The sequence below is a fragment of the Arthroderma uncinatum genome (assembly GCF_011692745.1).
Source record: "Arthroderma uncinatum strain CBS 119779 chromosome Unknown scaffold4, whole genome shotgun sequence".
NCBI classification, from domain to species: Eukaryota; Fungi; Ascomycota; class Eurotiomycetes; order Onygenales; family Arthrodermataceae; genus Arthroderma; species Arthroderma uncinatum.
In genome coordinates this window covers 1,984,061-2,005,413 of record NW_022983866.1, presented here as the reverse complement: position 1 = coordinate 2,005,413, position 21,353 = coordinate 1,984,061, and the positions used below count along the sequence as shown (strand labels likewise).

Below are 21,353 nucleotides of genomic sequence, written 5' to 3'. Positions count from 1 at the left end.
AAACACCAAGAATAATAGCTTGCGTCTATTTTTAGCCAAACATCAACCTTTCGACGATAATCAATTAAAAGTTAGGGCTAAAGAGGTTCACCCTTGATATATGAGTCTATCCTAGCTCTCAACTTCATTCGAACTTGCAGAGATTCGCTAACCCGTCCTCCATCAGAAGTACTCGACATCTTTGCCCTTGTCTCGGGGAAGTGTCGATCATAAGAGACTTAACGTATAGCGGTGTGACAGCCCACAAGGGTTCTCGGCTCTTCTTTTCATGGAGCATATCCCTGGTGTGCAAGGCTGGAGCGGCCAGACGAATGCGCTTACTGCTGGTCTTCAAAAAAAAAGAGAGAAAAAGCAAGGCGAAAAGATGGTGAACGAGTGCCTTGGTGAAGACACAAGTCTGCCGGGGTTCATCCCAGACCTCTTCTTATACATGGATGGCTCTCCCAGCGGAACTGAGGCGGAGAACTAATGGGGAAACTCGAAGGAATATCCGGCCTGATCCTTCATCAGATTCCACTAGTCAGTATGTGCATGCATATTGTATATACGGGATAGCCAACACCAAGTGGGACAATTATCAGGGATGGAATTGGCTTCCTGTCTCTGTTTTTGTCTTCCAACAACCCCTAGATATGAGTCATGATGATGATGGGGATATTTAAGAGAACTGCCTTGGAGTGAAGGGGGAGCGCATACTCTAGAGGATCAACTCGAAAGCTCTACGTAGGAGAAGGGACACAAGCAAACCATGGCAGGAAACATGGCAGGAAACATGAAGCAGCAGCAGCAGCTCCCCGAAAACAGTCAACTCTCTCCGGACATCGAGGATGAGCTCTCTAAAAATATTCTCCAACGCCAGCTTGATGGGTTGCCCTCCCTCTCGCAGAATAGTTCCACCGTATTCGCATACGCCCAGCCATTGGATGTGGTTCTGATCACTATCAGCACGATCTCGGCCACCCTCGCAGGCGCTTTGAATCCCCTTCTTACTGTAATCTACGGTCTTTTGGTGGGCTCGTTCCAAAGCCATGCACACGGAACGGAGGACAGCTCGCAGTTGTCTTCCGATGTCTCCAAATTTGCCCTCTACTATGTATATCTCGGCATTGCAGAGTTCGTCCTCATATACATTGCAACAGTTGGGTTTTACTACTCGGGGGAGCGAATTACGCGAAACCTGCGCCTGGCATACCTCAAGGCGATTATCCGGCAAAATATTGCATTTTTTGATACCCTTGGTCCCGGGGAGGTTACGACGAGAATAACTGGAGATATGAATGTCCTTCAGGAGGGAATCTCAAGCAAAATCTCACTATTTCTCACCGCGCTAGCAACCTTTTTGTCGGCCATCGTCATCTCCTTTATCGAATACTGGAAACTCGCCTTGATACTACTATCAAGTTCCGTCCTGCTAGGAGTAGCGGAGTTTCTAGGTGCATCGTTCGCGCTAAAGTACAGCAGAAAGAACTCTGCGTCTCTAGGCAAGGGTGCGTCGGTTGCAGAAGAAGCAATTGGTACCATTCGGCACGTTTCTGCCTTTGGGATCCAGGATGCCATGGCCGAGCGCTACCAAAAGTACCTCGACTCTGCAGAGACATGGGGGGTCAAGACGCGGCTGTCGATATCAGTCATGATTGGGAGCATGAACGCAATACCCTATATTAGCTATTCCCTAGCGTTCTGGCAAGGCTCTCGCTATATCGTCAGCGGCGAGACGACCGCGGCCGCAGTCACTACCACTATTTTAGCGACAATCATTGGTGCCTTTGCTGTCGGAAGAGTTGCCCCTAGTGGTGAATCATTCATCAACAGTCTTACTCACGCAGGAACGATTCTCAAAGCAATCTCTCGCCAGTCGCCATTAGACCCCTTTTCTACTGAAGGGCAGCGGCCACTTCAGGTGCAAGGCGATATTGAACTGCACAATGTCAACTTAGTATACCCATCCCGACAGAATGTCGAGGTTCTGAAGCAGGTAAGCCTGCGGTTCCCTGCGAACAAGACCACAGCCCTCGTCGGGGCATCGGGATGCGGAAAAAGCAGCATCATTGGGCTAATAGAACGGTTTTACGAACCTACTGGAGGGAGTATCAGTAAGAATTTTTATTATGAATTCATCAAAATTAGTGTATGCTACTGACTTGTATGATCGCACGGCAGCGTTGGATGGATGTGGGGTAGCCGACCTGAATCTGAATTGGCTAAGGCAGCAAATGTCGTATGTGGTTCAAGAGCCCATCTTGTTCAACCGTAGTATTTTCGAGAATATCCTCCTTGGCTTGAATGACCCCGGATTACCGCGATCAGAGCATGAAAAACAGGAGCTCGTGTACACTGCCGCCAAAGTTGCAAACGCTCACGACTTCATCACGGCTCTCCCACAGGGTTACCAAACCGAGGTCGGCCCCAAAGGATTGCAGCTTTCAGGTGGCCAGAGGCAGCGTATTTGCATTGCCCGAGCAATTATTACCAACCCCAAGATTCTCCTGCTAGATGAGGCCACATCTGCCCTAGATGTTAAATCAGAGAGGGCAGTTCAGCTGGCATTGGAGTCTGCTGCTCAAGGCCGTACAACAATAGTGGTTGCACATCGTTTATCTACTATCCGCAATGCTGATAATATCATTGTCATGTCACAAGGCTCCGTTGTTGAGCAAGGTCGACATGATGAGTTGATGAGTCAAGGTGGAATATATTCCGGCTTAGTCGAAGCACAGCAGATAGGAACAGCGTCCGAGGATGCCGCAAACGACACGAGTGACGATATCGTTTGGAAAGAAGCGCAAACGGAAGCCATTCTGACCAAAGAACCCAAGCTGGCGGCCGCCGCAGAAACACTGGATCTTGAACATAGCCCCAAGAGCTCCAAAATGGCCGATACAGGGCATCAGGACGCCCCAGCAGAGAATAGGCCAACTTTTTGGACGTACTTTCAGGTTGTAGCAAAGCTCAACAAAGAGGAAGCCCGTGTCATTCTTGCCGGTCTTTTTCTCTGCATAATTGCTGGTGGCGTGGTTCCAACGTAAGTTCTGATATCAAAATTACCCCCTAAACAAGTAAATTGCTACTGATTGGGATATAATCACAGACAATCCGTTTTCTTTGCAAAGTCAATCACAGTCGTCTCCCTCCCAGCATCCCAATATGCCAAACTCCGCCACGAAATTGACTTTTGGTGTCTTATGTTTCTGATGATATCCATCGTTTCCTTCATTGCATGGTTCGGTCAGGGAGCGTGCTTCTCTTATTCCACAGAACGTCTCACTTACAAGGCCAGACATCAAGCTTTCCGATCTATCCTCCGTCAGGACCTAAGCTTCTTTGACAAAAAAGAGCACTCATCAGGGGGTTTGACATCTTTCCTCTCCACCGCGCCAACCGACCTCACGGGTCTCAGTGGTGCAATAATAGGGGCATGTCTGACGTTCATAGCCACCCTCACAGCCGCAATTATCCTATCTCTGGCGGTTGGCTGGAAACTCGCTCTTGTCTGCGCTGTAACAATTCCACTCGTGGCAGGCTCTGGCTATATCCGACTGAGAGTGCTCGCCCTCTTTGACAGCCAGATGAGGGAAATTCACGAAGAAGGGGCCATATACGCGAGTGAGATCATAACAGTTATCCGGTCGGTCGCCTCATTGACTCTTGAAAGTCATGTACTGGACGAATATAGAAGCATCTTAGACCGACAAGCGGCAAAAATACTGCGATCAACTCTACTAACCTCTACTCTTTACGCTGCATCTCAGTCTTTCACATTATTTAGCACTGCACTCGCATTCTGGTATGGCGGAACTCTCTTGGCAAAAAACGAATATAATATGCTTCAATTCTTCATCTGCTTCGTGGCTCTGATTTCCGGTGCACAAATTGCAGGGGCAATATTCTCCTATGCTCCAGATATGAGTAAGGCTCTTCATGCTGGTCAGAATTTGAAGAACCTCTTTGAATTGAAACCGATAATCGACACTTGGGATACCACAGGCCAAGGCATTACTGAGAGTGGCGGGCGGATAGACATCGTTAATGCCAGTTTCCGGTACCCTAATCGGCCAGAACGGCTAGTTCTCGATAATTTCAGCGTCAGTATACGACGCGGTCAGTATGTGGCATTGGTAGGATCGAGCGGCAGTGGAAAAAGCACCGTGATCCATTTACTAGAGAGATTCTTCGACCCCACAGATGGTAAAATCTTTATTGATGGAGAAGATATTTCCAAGCTCAATATCAATGACTATAGGAACTTGATATCATTGGTTAGCCAGGAGCCTACTCTGTATGAGGGGTCAATCAAGGAGAACCTCCTGTTGGGCACCGAAAGAGGAGTGGGAGAGGAGGAATTGGTGCAGGCATGCAAGAAAGCGAATATCTATGATTTCATCTCTTCCCTTCCGTGAGTCGCTTCTATTCAGGCCTATCAAGTTCCTATTTCCTTCCTTACCCCCTTCATGCCTTGCAGCCTGACTCACGCAAATTCTAGTGATGGCTTTGCAACCCCGGTTGGCACGGGAGGAACTATGCTCAGCGGGGGCCAAAAGCAAAGACTAGCAATTGCTCGGGCCCTTCTTCGGAAAACCCGAATCCTGTTACTTGACGAGGCAACGTCGGCATTGGACTCAGAGTCTGAGAAGATCGTTCAAGAGGCCCTGGACCGTGCAGCGAGAGAACGAACAACTATTGCCGTGGCTCATCGATTGAGTACTATTCAGCACGCCGATTTAATTTGTGTTCTGGACCATGGCCGGCTGGCCGAGAAAGGGACTCATGCCGAACTCATGAACAAAAAAGGATTGTACCATGATTTGGTGCGGATGCAGAGTCTGGGGGCAATTGGCACAGCAGAGAAATAACAGCCTCCATGCGTGAAAAAGACAGGCGGGGAATAATCAGCCTTGGGAAATATGATGGCTCATATTATAGGCCATCGAGATAATCGTATACATATAAAAATATTACGAGACTGTGGCGTTCGCTTCGTTTCAGCAAATATTCAACTATTCGCACATCCCCTGCTCCATCTCATCTAGTCTCCTCCGCGGAACAGATTCAGGTGACAAGATAGAGCATCAGCGCTCTAACTGCTGGGGAGTATCAAGCCAAATTCCTGACTGCGGTCCTCGACTGAACTTGTAGGATCGCATCAACCCTTTGAGCAAGCAAACTCACCCCAGCCGTGGAATGATATAACTTCACCATATCACCTTCCTCATTGAGCTTGTAGTCTCATCTTGCATACACCAAGGTACCTCATCGTACTAGTGTTGGGCAGGGTCTGGCACCCATGATATCGAGATCCCAAAAGGTTCCGTGTTCCCGGGTATCTCTAACACAGCCTTGGAGCTTGTTATGCATAAGCCTTTTGCCAGAACAAATCACGTCTATCTCGGAGACATATTCCTCCTGGTCTCTTGACTGCCCGGCTATTTGAATGCGGAATCCCCTGCCATGCATGCAGGACTCAAGGGTAGTCGGAGCATTTCTTGTCCTCTCCTTGAGATACACATATGGGAAGGCAAAGTTGTTTTTCTTAACTCTCTCTCGGCTATCAGAAAGCTTCGTATTCCTTCACGAGCAAGCTTTCCAACTGCGGCCAATCATGGTGGATGTTAGCCCTTTAATATTTGGCTAAACGTCACCCTCCATCTAAATATCACAAGGTTGAACTACCTTGATGGCATGTTTCCCGTCCCATCGACCCTGGGTGATTCAAGCTTCTTCGTCGAGCCCATGCACCAGGTAACGGGGTGGAAGAGCAGATGTTACATCGCCAATTTTAGCACCTCCAGCCATGGACCAGTTAACTTCGAGGGCAGACAACGATATCACCTCCAACCAGCCGTTATACCCTGCCTAGAGAGGCCAGTCAGATATGAGGACGGACTTCTTCCAACAAACATTCGTTATACATCAAGACGGAAAGTCTATCAAGGTCTATCGCTGCAGCGAGGAATATATGACGACGAGGAGTAAGGACGGGTGTAGAGCATGCAGCTATGATATAACCGGCTCTCCAAAGTGGTAGGCATCCAATATTTGTCAAGTAAGTTTGGTTTATGCTTATAAGTTTAAGATAACGGCTACTCTCTATTGACATCTACATTGGCCGGACTCTACTACCGAGCGCTGATGAGATTGGGCTAGAAGCTGTCAGATGGGTAGATGTGTTTAATATAAGTGAAGGAATTACCATGATCCGTGAATTTCAAAATAGATGTTGGCTACGTCAACAGGCTTTGTGAGATACTCGAAGCTACTTTGACACGGACATTATATACCTCGTAGGACTTTTACCCTGTCACTGGTACATAAACCTCCAGCCTGACCTCTCAATAAACGAGGTTCAACATTATACATTCATATTCATCATGTTCATCAAAGTACCTGTAGAGCGGCTGTTGTACCTCGGTCTGTACTGCAGATAAATACGATCTTGCTCCGTAAGTATATTTATATCATCCATCTAGCGTCTACAATGCACTAAATATAGAAACAGTCCACTTGAACATTTGATCAAAGGAAATTATATAGTTAACGGGATAAAGATAAATAATGCCTCTCCTCTCCGTCATAGACGCGCAAGCTAGTTCCAAAAAGCAAGCCCATAGTTACACACAATATCAAGTAAGAAACCATAGATCCCCGCAAAAGGTAACTATCAGCCACCACCCAGCAGTTAGTTACCTGGCCCGCTCTAACAAACCTACCCTGGTCGACGGACAGATACACTACGTCAAGATGCAGTTCCATCAGCTCGTCCTCGCCTCTCTCATGGTCCTCGGCGCCATGGCCAGCACTAAATGCCATTTTTGCTCGTTTGCAGTATATGGTGATCCAGAAGCGCCTACTTACGACTGCGGCAAGAAGTGCGGGTATAAATACTACCATACCAGTTCGAACCATCATTGCTGGAGGTCGACTCATGCGTTGAACGATTGTTTTAAGAAGTGCTGCCAGCACGATTTCAAGGTTGCAACGTCGTATAAGTGTGGCCTTTTGTCGGAGTGTTAAAACTATGGTGTGGAGGAAGTGATTGGAAGCGGGTAAAATAATGAGATTGGATGGATGGTATGCCGGATATTTACATACGAGCCAGTGAATAATGTCAAATCGCCTACACAATGAAGTACGATGTCATTTTAATGATTTTATTTGGTGAATGCTATCAACTAATCACCCCAAAGGCCTGGAGCCCAACTATTAAGACATACAGCCTAACTGAGAAGCCACTGCCCTCGTTTATAATATGCGCCGGCGTCGTCCACAAGAAGATAAAACGCCAGCCCATACTTTTCGAGTAAAATTGAAAAGGGAAAAAAATGATAAAGTGAACCAAGGTACCTGACCGCGAGTAAATGGAACATGGATATAAAAAGAAAAGACATATCAAGAAGATAAAGCAGGAGAAGCGTAACTGAGAGCAAATAGTAAATTTATGCCCATTTCCCAAGCAGAGCCATCAACAAGGCTCCCATACACAGTAGACCAAAAGCGGACAATACAGTTCGGATGGGTGCTCGTCTCATTGATGTGCTGAACATGAACTCGTGGGCCATCAACTCGACTAGTGAGGTGTAGACGAGAATGCCGGAGGAGATGGAGTCGAAGATGCCATTGACGATGAGTGTGGTGCGGCCTTCTGGAGGGTAACTGTTGCGAACACCCAGGCCGACGGCAATGGCAATGGGGGTTGATAGGCCAAAGGCGATGGCGAGGAGGTAAGGGGTGTGTCGCTTTGAGTTGGGCCAGGGGATCGTGGCGAGACGTGAGCCGAGACCAAGGCCCTCGAAGGTCTGGTGGAAGGCGAGGACGATGTATAGTGTCTTGAACTCTTCCCCGGCGACGGCGAGGGTGAGTCCGATGAAGATGGAGTGGAATATGATGCCGAATTCGAGGATGAAGACGGAGGTTAGCTGTGCGCTGAAGTCTTCCAGCAGGGTTGTGTGGGCGGCCTCGACGACATCGGAGCCGCCGTCTGATGGATGATCACGGGAGTGGCCAAGGTGGTCATGGTTATGGCCGCCGGATGGCTTGGGCTCGGCGGTGGTTATACCATTCTCAACCTGTGGTTCTGCCTTGGGGTGATCGTGGTCATCCTGGCCGAAACGAGCATATCGAATGACCATGAGCTCGACGAAGAAGAGGACGATGATGGTCATGAGCAGTATGCCTTCGACCCAAGGATATTCCTTGATGGGGCCTGTCAGGCAAGGGTGGGAGAGTGCTTCGTGTGCAGGGGCTAGCAGATGGATGAAGGAGGTAGCGATGATGACCCCCGAGCCGAAGAACTTGGCAATGAAGAAGACCCAAGAGGGAAGCTTGTATTTGGAGGTTGAGTTGGGATCATGTCGAGCAAAGACGGGCAAGACAGCGCCGCCCATAGACCCAATGAGGATGACGAAGATGGCAGAAATCCTCAGGTTGATCTGGCCGTTATACTCATTGCCAGTGTTGCAGGCCACAAAGGCTGCATCCCCCTCTGCGGCAACTCGCCTTGCAAGAGTGGAAGCCAGTAGCTGGTCCATGATTTCTTTCCTGATAGAGTATATAATCTTATAAGTTGAAGCAGATGTGTGTTGAGGGCGATACGAGTCTGTGATACCAAGCAAGTCGAGGGATGAGGAGGAGGCGAAGGAGGGGGTACTTTATATGCCAACCCAGCCGTCCTGACCCATATAACAAAGAAGATAAAAAGTAAAGGCACAGGAGAAGAGCCAGACACTAGGCTGAATCGATATACGTGAAAAACGAGACGAAAAAGAAAGCAGCCCGACCTCGTGGAGCTAAACTAGGTTGGATGCAGGTAGGGAATATGTATATTTTCCGGACGGAACTAAATGCAGCCAATTGAGTGCTGATTCCTCGAATCCCGTAGCGTCGGGGCAGTATATTTATAAGAGCCGTTGGCGAGCAGTAGACCAGTCGGAACGGGGACCTCGGGGACGGTGGGAGGGAGTCGTCGAGGAGTACGAGTGCTCGATGGGAGGGATCGTCGGCTATCTCTGCGAGGATATCATCCTGCCGTAGTCTGTCGTCTCTTCGTCGTGTCTTCGCTGTCTTATCTGCTGTGACTTCGCCGTCGTCTTCCTCTGTATCTGTCGTCCGTGTGTGTCTTCCTCTGTGTGGTGTATCCGGTGTGTGTCCTATGATATCGATGTTGACAGACGCAGGCGCGGGCGAGGGAAAAAAGCATGCATGAGGACCTTGCGCGCAAGGATGGCAGAACCATGCTGACTCATCATCACGTGTCCAATCACGGGGCGGTAAAGAAGCCTTGGCCACCCTGCGCGCCCGGGGGACAGGGATGCGCGATTGGCCAAGCGCAAGGCCAGTAGGAAAAAGCACCGAGAGAGCCAGAGAGCAGCGCAGGAGGCATGGAGGGGAGGGAGAGTGCGTGATAATACCGCAGATAAGGGCCTGGGAAAAAGGAATATCGCTCGTGATGAAACGAGGGGAGGCGCACGCACGTAGAAATAGAGGGAGAGGCGAGAGGAGGGGAGGGAGAGAGAGAGAGAGAGAGAGAGAGAGAGAGAGAGAGAGAAAGCGAAAACGAAGAAGAGTAGTGATTATTGCTATATTCCCAGAATGGCGCCGGCCTCCCCAAATTTCGACTCTGAGGCCTTTTCCGTTGCTTGATGGCCGGCAGCTCCGGGGCCATCCTCGTCCTCGTCCCGTTGCTGCTGCTTGTCGGAGAGCTGGACCGGTACCTTCATCCCTGCTAGGAGATACCAGACAAGCATCCCAAGACCAGCTACCACCGTCGCCGTGGATGCGATGGCTTCCCGTCGTTTGACCCTGGCAATTACCAGCATGGCCTCTTGTTCGGCCTTGGAGTCCATGTCCTTGCTGAGCTGCTGGAAGCGCCTGCTGGCTCGAAGCTCTCTCACCATTGGCACCGCATCTGCCAGACTCTCTGCGACGCGGAAGGCAATCCCTGCGATGCTGGCCGGCTCAGACGCCTGCCATGGCAATGCAGTAGTTCCAACCCCGGCAGACCCGGTTCCTTGAACAGTCTCGATTGATTCAATGTCCCCGCCGTAGCATTTTAATCGCAGCTGGTCAAAATACCGCACCAGCCGTGGTGAATATTTATGCACGCCTTCTCTCAGCCAGGGAGAGGGCGCGGCGGGGACTATCGCCAGCGACAGATATCCCAACGCCAAACAGTCTAGACTACAGGGAGTCTTGTCGGCCAACAGATACCCTTTCCCGCCCAGCAGCTCTTCCAGCGGGCCTACGAATGCTTCCGTGATGCCGTCTAGCCTGATTCGATTCTGCTGCGACGTCTTACTTAGCAGACCGCTTATCGTCTCGCGAGATTTCGTAGCCAGGCTCTTTGGTATCTGGCTCGAGGCAGACGGTGGCTGTCGTCCGCTTGCCTTCTCCTGCTGCTCTTCCTCCGCAGCGTCTAGGTCGAGAGAGGAGAGGCCGAGGTGTTCTGTCCTGGTCTTCGCCATGGTCCGGAGTCGAGGTGGTAGTATCCACTGATTCGGCCACTGCAGGAGGGATCCATAAGCAGGTGAGGTGATCGCATAGTAATTCTCGCTCGAAACATACAACGACAGGTCAATTAACGGCTGTCCATAGGATTCGACAAAGCTCGAGAAACTATAACCAGGAAGTTTAGCCCCCACGCTTCCTGCTTCGTCATTTTGACAGGGACAACGCAGCACTTACGCAGCACAATCAGCTTTTTCCTTCTCGCTCATCAACCCGTCCAGATCCCACTCTCCATTGGAATACTGCTTCAAGTAGTCAACGATATTTCGGAACCGGCTTATCCATCTTGTCCCGGTCCACAGTGCTGGCAGTTCATCTATGATGGAAGGTTAGAAAACGGCTCAAGGATTTTTTTTTTCGTCTGACCAACAAGTCCCTGTGAAGTTCCTGCCAGAGAGAAAAGGGAGACGAGGAGCTTACGTGTCGGTACGTTTCCAGGGTCACTATCCGCAACCACCACCCATTCTTCTTCTGGTCCGCTATTCTTCTGTCCGACTGCAAGGGAGAAGTAGGCTATGGTCGCCAGGCATTGCGGATCGATCGAAGGCAGGCCGAACGCAGGACCCCAGACGTGTAGTTCCAGAACCATGCTTAATATACAAACAACCACGGAGACAGAGCCCGGAGACCAGGAAAAAGACCGCCCCCCCTTTGCGTTGGAATAAACGTCGTCGTTGAGGTTGATATTAAGCTCGGCGAATCAAGCTGTCTTTTCTCAGCCCTCGAGAAGAGCAAGTCACGTGCCAACCCGAATGCAACCCTTTTATAGGGCCAAGTCCGCGCCCCGAGGTCCCTGAACCATCCAGCTTGATGCTACCCACGCGATAGCATGCAACAGTTACCGGCACTGGAGGAGTTGGAAGCTCTAGTGAAACGCCCTGCATTCGCTTACGCCTGCTCTGGGATTCTCCGCATCGCCGCCCTTTTCTAAATTACATACCCAGCTGAGTCGATGGGGGGTGTTTCTCCGCGCCTCGCAGAAAAGGAGGTCGTTCGTTCGACATCTAGATCGCGAGCTGTTTTGGCCCTTATGCCAGCCGCCTACAGGGGACGTATACCTAGGCAAGCTACCTGGCCATCATCTGTTTTACAAAAAAAAGAGTTATCGCCAGATGGGAGGAAACTTCGGCCAGCTCCTCTTATTGAAATACATACATATGCAGCCCCCGCCGCCAGCCGTGGAGGCCTCGTACTCTGATGCGAGATCTGACTTAGTAGCCATGTGCTATAGCTTCCCACCGACGCATGGTATGCATGTCTAGTATTTTTGCAACTGGACCTTGCCCGATGAGATTATATTACCATCGAGATAAGAGGAGTCCATGTGACGTGATTCCGGGTCGCGGACAAAAATGAAAAAGATAAAGCAGGATCGGTCGGATACGAGAGCAGGATCACAAGAATGCAACTCTTACCACAATATCGGCTATTACGACGTGTTTTTCTCCGCAATTTATCTAAGCTATTCGCGATGTTTATGTCAACACTTAATTGTTGGCTGCGACTCACCCCTGATCGGTCATCAGTCACTCACACGAGAACCGGGTGATGAGGCTGATTGGTACGGTGACGACAAGCTTGCCCTTGCCATTATACAAGCTCTCGATGCTGTGTCGGCTGCCTATTACTAATGTAAATAGCGATATGCACAACACCAGCAAGGCTACATGCAGGTAGCAAAATGATGGCGTCACAGGCAAACCACACCCTTGGAGACAAGCTACTAGCGAGAATCGCAGCATAAGTATTGCCGAGCATGGGGGCACTCGGTACACCTGAGTAGAAGTACGTGTGCACAGTCAGGTATACCCGCAGGTATACCCGCCTAGGCACAAAACAAGCAGAAGCGAATTGCAATACAAACCGCGCAAGCAAAAAAAGAAACAAATAGTCTTTCTCCTCCCTATCTCTAATCTCCCTACAGCATAACCGCTGTCCATCGTGAAAATGCACGTCTGTCTGTGTGTAGCGATTGAGGATGGCACGGGCCGCTGCCCGCCTCTGCTGCAAGTCATGGGGAGATTCCAAAAGCTACCAGACATTGCTACCAGGCGGCAAAGTGCGGGAGAGCGGGAGGGCGGGAAGATGAAAAGGTAACTCTAGCTGTCGAGTCAAGACGAAAAGCATCAGATAGGGTTTTTTCCTACTTGGTTGCGATTTCCGCTTGCCGCCCGTGTTTTCTTGTGCTCGAGAGCGTTTCATACGTAAAAAGGAACGGTCTCGGTGCGGGGAAGAGGCCGGCTAAGGGAAGGGATACGATGTTATCCTCACGTTGGGCGGAACGAGGCAACTTCTCGGATCAGAGGAGGGCGAGAGGGAAAAAGAGAAGCAGAAGAAGCAGAAAAAGGAACGAAAACGAAGGCCGTTATGGAGACAGCTCTGAGCTGGCGAAAGTAAAAAACAGTTGGATCGTTGATAATCATACATGATGGTAGCATGGGACAAGGATTCAGCGGAAGCAGGTCCCCATGGCGGCCCCCTTCGCTTCTTATTTCTCACGTATACAGGGACAATTAGGAAGCGAGCTGAATAATCCGGCTATGTATGCACTGCATTCGTAAGGAAGGTCTATTAAAATAATATAGAGCGTACGAAGAAAAAGGAATGCTTGAAGAAGGAAAGAAGATATGCTGCTTTTAATAGTACAAAGAAAAGAAAAATCCTCCCAAGAGTTCGCTAGACGATGCAAAGTACGCGAGATGCAAGATGCAAGATGCAAGCCCATCCTCCCTAGTGCCCGTGGCCTGTCTCCGGCAGCGCGGAAAAGAACATCAATCCACCATCGTCGACGGCGCGTAGAGCAAGTCGGCAGAGCATCATACGGATACAGGGACCAGGATGCAGTCAGATGATCTCATGCATTTTAAACCTGCAGGCTGTTCCATCCCGGCTGCATCTTCTCTTCTCTTTCGACAGGGGGCCCAACGGCTCTCGTCAACACAAGTTGCACACATAGAAAAGGTAGATATTAGATTTGGGCCAAGTCGATAGTTTCATGCATGAATTGCTATGCTATACCCATATCCCATCGCCCTCGCTGTCGTCCTCGCCCGCCATGCCCAGGAGAAAGAAAAAAAACGGAAAAGAAACAACTTCTGATCATCGGTGGCCCACTCTCAATTGCGTGCATAAGCCTTGCCCGCCCGCTGATAAATTGACGTGGGGGCCGAGTTGGGATGATTCGACTCCAGCGCGGGAGGGGCTCATCGTTGTCCCTTTGAGCGATTTGTCGTTGCGCGAGGGAAATAAAAAAAGGTTGTCAATTGCCGCATGCAAGGTCGAGTACGAGATGCAGGTCACGGCGAGGCGGATTTGAGATCCCCATGCAGGGCGGAGAGGAGCTCCGTATGGATGGATGCTGTTGGTGGAGCGCGGACGAAGATGGGGCTGGCGCGGTATAATGTGATGTATGATATGTGTTTTCCGAAAGAAAGAAAGAAAGAGGAGAAAAAAAAAAGCTGAGAAATTTTTTGGGGACCAGGGATGCGATGCATGCAGGGAACATAAAAGTAAAGGAAGAGCACCAGATTATATAATATTATTATGCCGAAAACAAAGTAAACATGGAGGCAAGCGAAGAAGAAGAAGAAGACATAGGAAGGCAGAACAATGTATTATGGTCCAACACGGGGTATCTCTGGAGAAAGGAATTGCTGATAACGGAAGACGTCAGGCAGCCGGCTGCCGGTAGATCGATGAGATGAGAAGAAAGTCGCCATGCATTATGAAGTGAGGAAATTAGGACGATGAGAAGAAGCGGTGTCTCGTTATTGTCTTGTGACTTGTCGTCGTTATTCTTTATTTGGGGAGTGGCGGAAGGGGGCCCGTTGGTGGTGGTCCTGGGCAGGGAGGAAACTGGTTGGAGTAGCCGGCCATCTTGTTGACTGTTGACTTGACTGTGTGTTGTGTAGTGTTGTAGTGTGGCTGTTGACTGTTGACTGTATGTGTGGCTGTTGTGTGTAGTAGTTATAGAGCCGTGGTGTATGGTAGTATGATGGTGATAGTAGTGTCGATGTCAGCGAGTCGATGGATGGACGAAGTGATAGACGAGATGGACGAGATGGACGGACTATATATAAGAGTAGATGTAACTGTAATAGCATGGTAGGGCTCAGATCCGTAGGGGGCAGCTCCACCTGACAACCAGGCCGCGACGAGAAACGAAGCCTGAGTCAAAAAAAAAAAAAAAAAAAAAAAAGGTACATGCATGTATCTTCGATAGTACGGATCGTACAGTACAAGCAGATGGGTTGCCCCCGTTTTACTTTTTTTCACCCTTTTTCAGTTCGATCCTCCTCTCCCTTTTTTGCAACTCTCTTTTTTTTGCTCTCTCTTCGGCAACCGTTGTTTTCCTAGTTGGATCAAGGGCTGCCTCTAACTAAGTCCTAGTGCCCGCTTTGAGCCACCAGCTTAAAACCAGCGAGATGGGATGAAACCCCTGAGCAGCAGGACGTAACGGACGTAACTCTCGGCGGCCTCCCTCTAATATCATCGCTGTATCTATCACATGAGGCGCATTCGATAGCCACCATGTGTTGTGCCACAGCTCGTCTCATCCCACGTCCTGACTAGGCTGACATGAAGCTCAGTTGCACATATACAGACAACATCAGGAGATACAGAGAGACAAGCAGAGACAAGCTGAGATACTAGGTAGATACAGAGATACAGAGATAGAGACAACACAGGGATGGAACATAAGACTCGATATTATCACTACAAGAAACAGGGAAACAGATCGATGACATAATAATGGCATCATCACCATCACAAGGCGATCCGTCCCTCTTCTCTCTCTTCTCTGCTGGTTTTGCCCCTGCCGCGCGACTAGTGTTTCATGCAGGGGTCGATGGCTTGCGAAGTTAATTGCGGACCATGGGAAAGAGGACAGGCGAGTTTCAGCTCTGCTTCCTCTCGTTCGTCCCTCTCATAACCACAGTCTCGGGATGGGGATGGGGGGGAGGGCCAGGAGAGAGGGAGATTTACCCTCTAACGGCAGACTTGATGCACTGGCCTGACCTGAAGACCTGCGCTGCTACTCTTCAACGTCATGGCCATGGTTGAACCCTGGACACAGCTTCGACGTTCGATGTCACTCTGGAACAAACACAGCACCTCGTCTCGTCTTCCCCTGGAATACCGCTTTGAGTCGCAGTCTCTATCTATTCCTTTTCGTCCTTTCATCCGTCCCAGACATGCATGAAAAGAAAGAATGTCGAGAAAAGAAAGGCCTGCATATATGAGCCGCATAATTGATCAGGTGGCTCGCCTACACCCCACGTACATGCATATGTTGTTCTCGAAGTTCGCCGACGCCGTCTCACCTCGCCTATGCACTCTAAGATATCGGAGTCCGAGTCGGAGTAGAACTGATTACGGAACCTGCTACGTCGTAATCTATCCCTGATGCCTTCATGAGTTACGGAGTTCTATCTACAACATCACGCAGACATCTGGGAGCATCACACGAAATTGCCGTTTCATCCGAATGGGGCCCTCGAGCTCGAGCTCGGGTCGAAAGAAAAGCAAAAAAGGATGCACAGAAGGGGGAAAAAGAAAGAGAGGGCTCAGCCGCTCTGCGCACCCAGGCTTATGGAGTACGGATGTGCTTTTGCGGCCTGCCTGCATCCTGCGTCCTGCGTCCTGCATCCTGTACAGCGCCCGAGAAGCGAGTCCCTGTAAATATAGCCCTCCTTGGGACAGCCTTGGTTACACCACGTCTCCTTCAATTGAGCGCTGTGCAGGAAAGCATGTCGACTTACGTGCATAAGTACACTTAACACGCCTAGTATGATCACCCTCTTCCATCTCGCTTGGTTAATTATGGAGCACTCTCTGTACAACGGAGAACCAGACACTCAACATACGGAGCACTTATCTATAGACATTCTAATCTGAATCTCCTTTCTTTGTGTGTGCCTGTCTCACCTGCTACAACCGCAGATGTTTGATCCTGGGCAATCTCCAGCCTCGCCGCTCCCTTTTCGGTATCGGTATCCATATGCTTATTCTTCAGCCTTGCCCGTCCGCCTTAGGGAACTCAACAAGCTTCTATTAAAGGATATATTTTGCCTTTTAGGCTTCTCGTTAAAATTCAACATATAGCATTACACACATTAAGGCGGGCTGGACTGCAAAATAGGGGGAGGTACCAGGTGGTACTAGGGGTACATTATTCAGTATTAGTTCGTAGTTCGCCATGCGGGATGAAATTTTCTCATTGGCCTAGCAAAGTTGAAAAAAATATAGCTATTGGCTCAACAGAACAAAAAATAAAAAAGGGCTGCTCGATGACGAAGATCGAAATCTTAATTAGGATAGATCAGAACACCCAAAGAGGGCAAGAAACGACAAAAGGAGCGAGACAATTGGCGCGGAGGATGCGGAGCGGGGCTTAGTTTAATTATTGCCCTGTAATAGTGCTTCACTCAGATGGGTCCAGCTGTTTGGCGTTCGTTTGGAGAAATCTTATCGGCCTTTCCGGCAGGGTTGATGTTCAAAGCACTCGGTTGCCTAGGGCGAGGTCCTTCTTTTTCCCTGTTTTTTATCTTTTGCGGCCAAACATATACCTTTTCCCATCGCTGGTTTTTCTTCTTTGAGGCGTTTAATGGATTCCATGTGCGAATTGGCCGAGGTGCGGCGTTCGCGGGCCACTCTTTGCATATTCCTCTTACGTCGACGATGGGGTTCTCAGCCATATGGCATGGCGCTTGATCACCCTTGAACCATGACCCTGCTTGATGCACTACGCCTAAGGCATGCAGTCGTAAGCGCTCCTTGCATATAATGATCGGTCTATTCGTTCGGCATTAGTTAACCAGATCGTCGGATCCTGTCGATGGCCATTTCAGTCGCCGGAGTTCATGCAGATGAGCAAGGGTGATATCTCGTTCCTCTTGCGAGGACCTGTGTGTGTCTTGGCTGTTGAACCTGTTACGAACTCCCATGCTGTGCCTCAGAAAAAAAGGTCGCTTGTTTCAATTCAATCATGAAATTATCGTTTGACAAGCGTGTTGAGAAACGTGGTTTGTTTGCTTAGTGTTGATCTGCGCCACGGTAAAATTATTTATGGGGATTTTCATGCCGTGATTGGTCTTTGGGCTCCTCTTTAATAGACGAATGGGACCGTCGCCGTTGAGCTGCGCCCACTTCGCCGGCCTGGAGAACCGCCTTAAACGGGGCTAACGTTTCTGGAAGGCGAACTAATTTCGTTCGGGGACTTTGTAATTAGGTAGCCGAAGATCCAATAATATATAGAGTACGGAGTATGACCGTTTAGTAGCAGGTGCGAAGTGGTTCGCCGGAAGAAAAAATCTGTTCCTTAGCGCCAAGGCGATATAAATCTTGTACGTAACCAGTTTGTGTGCGCTCCAGTTGAAACCGTTTGACAAAGCAGTCACAGCATCGACGGCCCCTGAACAAGTGCTGCCCCCCCCCCCCCCCCCCGCCCATTTCATGTGAACAGGAGGGAGAAGATGTGTGACAAGTTTCGAGCCTCGTAAATCTCCCCGTTTGCTTGTCTACTGCTGCAATGGTGCTTTAAAACGTCAACGCTCCGGGTTTCAGTCAGATAGCACACCCTGATGCTCTCCAATTGATTGATTTTGAAAGGGCGTGATGTGAATGGTGAACATGTATGCTCCTCTATTGACCTTGGCTCCCAGGTCTGTACCACATAACGGCTGGCGTATCCGTATAACTTGGGAGCAGGCTCCGTTCGTCGGTCATTAGTTCCGTCTCGAACTTGGCTAGTTTAGGTAACCGTTGAAGACAAACCCGAGGAGTTCGTGGACTAATAGGGCTCTTTCCAGAATCATCGTTAATCATCGTATTCTTGTTGTGCTTGCGTGCAAATCCACTCTTCCATGAGAGCCTGTCCTGGCGCTTCTGCACTCCCTTTCTGGGCCGTTTCTGTCGGCTTCTTGCGTTTGATGATAAGGCAAAGGACCCAGCCCCATATTCCAAACCCGTCATATGTGGTCGTAAGGCCTAGTTTCTTTTCATCTTTGGTGGCATCATTATTTGCCACCACCTCAACGGCCTGTTGCTCATCATCTTTCGACCTATCTAATGCTGCGTCATTCGCAAAGGGAATTTGCTCGTCTTCATCACTCTCCACCAATATTCTCGCTTCGCCTGAACCTTGCTCCGGTATCTGTATCGGGGAATCGTTTGTTCCACTCGTCATTTTCTCAGAATTACTTGTGATCCGGCCTCTATCATTTTTGAATGTTTTCTGTCGTGTGAGAAGCGAATGGCGACTCCCGCTCTCCCGTAGGAATATAGATACCTCGAAATCATCTATCCACTCCGTTAATAAATGAACAGACCGATACCCACACCTACATATGGTGGCAAATCACCGACCTTCAACGAGGACATCTTTGACCGGCTTGCTTTTTTTCTTCGCCTTAATCCTTTCCTTCTCCTCGCGCAATTTAGGTTGCACTAGCGGTCGAATACTCGCAATCACCCGCTGTAGCATAGCGCCATGGGAGTCCAGAAGCCATCGCGAGTCTGACGGGTTTTCTAGGTATATTCGGCATTCGAGGACGGTACACTTGCTGACTCTCAGGTATCTCCGAATCGGGCCCATTTCGGCAAAAAAAGGCAGGCCTACAATACAAGCAAGGCCCTAATTCGTAAATTAAAATATTCTTTCCGTGTAGCCTAGAGCTTCGTAGAGCAGCCACGTCCTTCAATTCGTTGATATTCGCGAAGATGGTGAAACTGAAGTCGCTTGACTCGCTTCAAGGCAACAAAGCGCAAACATGAGTGCAAACCATGCAAACACCACTGGTTAGCCGATGTCATCATCGTACATGCATCAAAAACGCGTGGGGGAGAGAGGAAGTTGCCTGCTGAAAGGGAAGATAGAACGCTTGCCGAATATTTACTTCTGGGAGCGCGCTTCTTACCAGCTCATGAGTCTTCTTCCTCTCTCTACCCCTACATATCTCTCCCAGGGCCTGATACCCTCAATTGAACAAGAGCGAGGAAGTTGTTCATCACAGTAACATGGGGCCAACTTCCCCTCCACCACCTCCGGAGGGAGTGTTCTCCTTGCTGGACACAGACCTTTACAAGCTAACGATGCAATGCGCGACTCTAAAATACTTCCCTAATGCCCGTATGTTATTTTCTCTTCTCTACGCCAACGCGTTGTTCTATTTTCTGGAGGCGTTGGTACGAGTCACGGCTAACGCGGAGATACATTTAGATGTCACGTATTCCTTCACGAACAGAACACCGGACATGAAGTTTACCCGGCGGTCATACAACTGGTTGTTAGAACAAATAGAGAGTACGCCTTATTGGTGCATTTTATAGAGACGCTGATCTTGGCCTGTTCGTGGGGTTGGAACGCTGACCAGTCATGCTTAATCGCAGGACTCCAAAATATCACCTTGACGAATGAGGAGCTAGAATTCTTGCAGAAGCGCTGTCCGTATCTCAACACGGCATACCTGAGATACCTGTCGGAATTCCGCCTTAAACCCTCTGAGCAGTTGGAGGTTTCGTTCATACCAATAGACGATACTGGGTCCAAGGAAGATATAGGCGAAGTCAAAATAGCGATCAAGGGTCTGTGGGTTGAAACGATCCTGTACGAAATACCCCTTTTGGCATTGACGAGTGAAGCGTACTTTAAATTCTGCGATCGCGATTGGGACTACCACCAACAAGAAGAGAAGGCGTTCCGAAAGGGTTGCAGACTCCTTGAACATGGGTGTATATTCTCCGAGTTCGGGACTCGGAGACGAAGAGATTATCATACCCAGAATCTGGTGATGGAAGGTCTAACTCGAGCAGCAAAACAGTGTGCGCAGGAGGGTTTCAAGGGAAAACTTTCGGGCACGAGTAACGTCCATTTCGCCATGAAGTATGATGTCGAACCCGTGGGGACCGTTGCCCATGAGTGGTATATGGGAATTGCTGCCATTACGAACGATTATGAGAATGCCAACGAGATTGCGTTGCGGTATTGGCTGGGATGTTTCGGTGAAGGGGTCCGTACCATATTGATCACTGATATTATTCTGGGGAATACTAATGAACTGCAATGCAGGTCTTGGGTATCGCCCTGACAGATACCTTTGGTACCCCGACGTTCCTCGACGCATTCAGCAAGCCCGTTCCAGGGCATACGGCAGCTGCTGAAGGTCCAGAGGCTACACTTCCTTCCTCAGGGAATAATACCGCCGAGACAGATTCTTTGGCATCAACCAAACCCCCTATTCATGCGCATGTGGAAGATGGAGCCAAGGATGGCCCAACAAGGACCTATGCCCAGGTTTTTGCAGGCGTAAGGCAAGACTCTGGCGACCCCGTCTATTTCGTGAAGATGGTGGAGGACTTTTACGATAAGCAAGGCATCAAGGACAAGAAGACGGTTGTATTCTCGGATTCCTTGAATATAGAGCTTTGCTTGGAGTATAAGGTTATTGCGGAGGAGTCTGGATTCCAACCTACTTTTGGGGTTGGAACTTTTTTCACAAGTATGAAGCCTCATACCTTACGTCTAATGCCCACTTATGCTTGACCGACCTTGGCTAATCCACATGTTCTAGATGACTTTAAACGCTCGTCGGACGGGGGCAAGTCGGTACCTCTCAACATAGTCATCAAGGTTTCCAGCGCCGGAGGACGGCCAGCGGTCAAACTCAGTGACAACCTTGGCAAGAACACTGGCGACTCGAAGACGGTGGTAGAGGTTAAAAAGCGACTTGGTTATGTAGAGCACGACTGGGAAGCCGGAGACGAGACAGCGCGGTGGGGTAAGAAGGGAGAGTAGGGCATCGATATTGTATCATACCCTTTATAGATTAACTGACCAGCGGCTCGTTTGGTTCTTC

At 49.5% G+C, this 21,353-nt stretch overlaps 4 protein-coding genes across 4 annotated transcripts; 2 read left to right on the top strand and 2 right to left on the bottom strand.

Annotated features, from left to right (window-relative positions):
* Positions 1–748: 748 nt before the first annotated feature.
* Positions 749–4,850, top strand: GIQ15_05959 (multidrug resistance protein 3; the record flags this gene model as incomplete). Its single annotated transcript, XM_033553376.1, has 4 exons — positions 749–2,093; positions 2,161–3,022; positions 3,089–4,393; positions 4,481–4,850. The coding sequence occupies 4 exons, from the start codon at positions 749–751 to the stop codon at positions 4,848–4,850; spliced, it is 3,882 nt and encodes a 1,293-aa protein (XP_033404520.1).
* Positions 4,851–7,430: 2,580 nt separating this feature from the next.
* Positions 7,431–11,086, bottom strand: GIQ15_05958 (uncharacterized protein; the record flags this gene model as incomplete). The annotated part of the gene is made up of 5 exons (XM_033553375.1): positions 7,431–8,640; positions 8,933–9,414; positions 9,705–10,605; positions 10,675–10,813; positions 10,918–11,086. The coding sequence occupies 5 exons, from the start codon at positions 11,084–11,086 to the stop codon at positions 7,431–7,433; spliced, it is 2,901 nt and encodes a 966-aa protein (XP_033404519.1).
* A 7,230-nt stretch (positions 11,087–18,316) lies between these two features.
* On the bottom strand, positions 18,317–19,093 carry GIQ15_05957 (uncharacterized protein; the record flags this gene model as incomplete). Its single annotated transcript, XM_033553374.1, has 2 exons — positions 18,317–18,798; positions 18,865–19,093. 2 exons carry the CDS (start codon positions 19,091–19,093, stop codon positions 18,317–18,319), a joined length of 711 nt encoding a protein of 236 aa, XP_033404518.1.
* A 422-nt stretch (positions 19,094–19,515) lies between these two features.
* Positions 19,516–21,292, top strand: GIQ15_05956 (nicotinate phosphoribosyltransferase; the record flags this gene model as incomplete). The annotated part of the gene is made up of 4 exons (XM_033553373.1): positions 19,516–19,627; positions 19,888–20,507; positions 20,567–20,996; positions 21,069–21,292. The coding sequence occupies 4 exons, from the start codon at positions 19,516–19,518 to the stop codon at positions 21,290–21,292; spliced, it is 1,386 nt and encodes a 461-aa protein (XP_033404517.1).
* Positions 21,293–21,353: the final 61 nt, after the last annotated feature.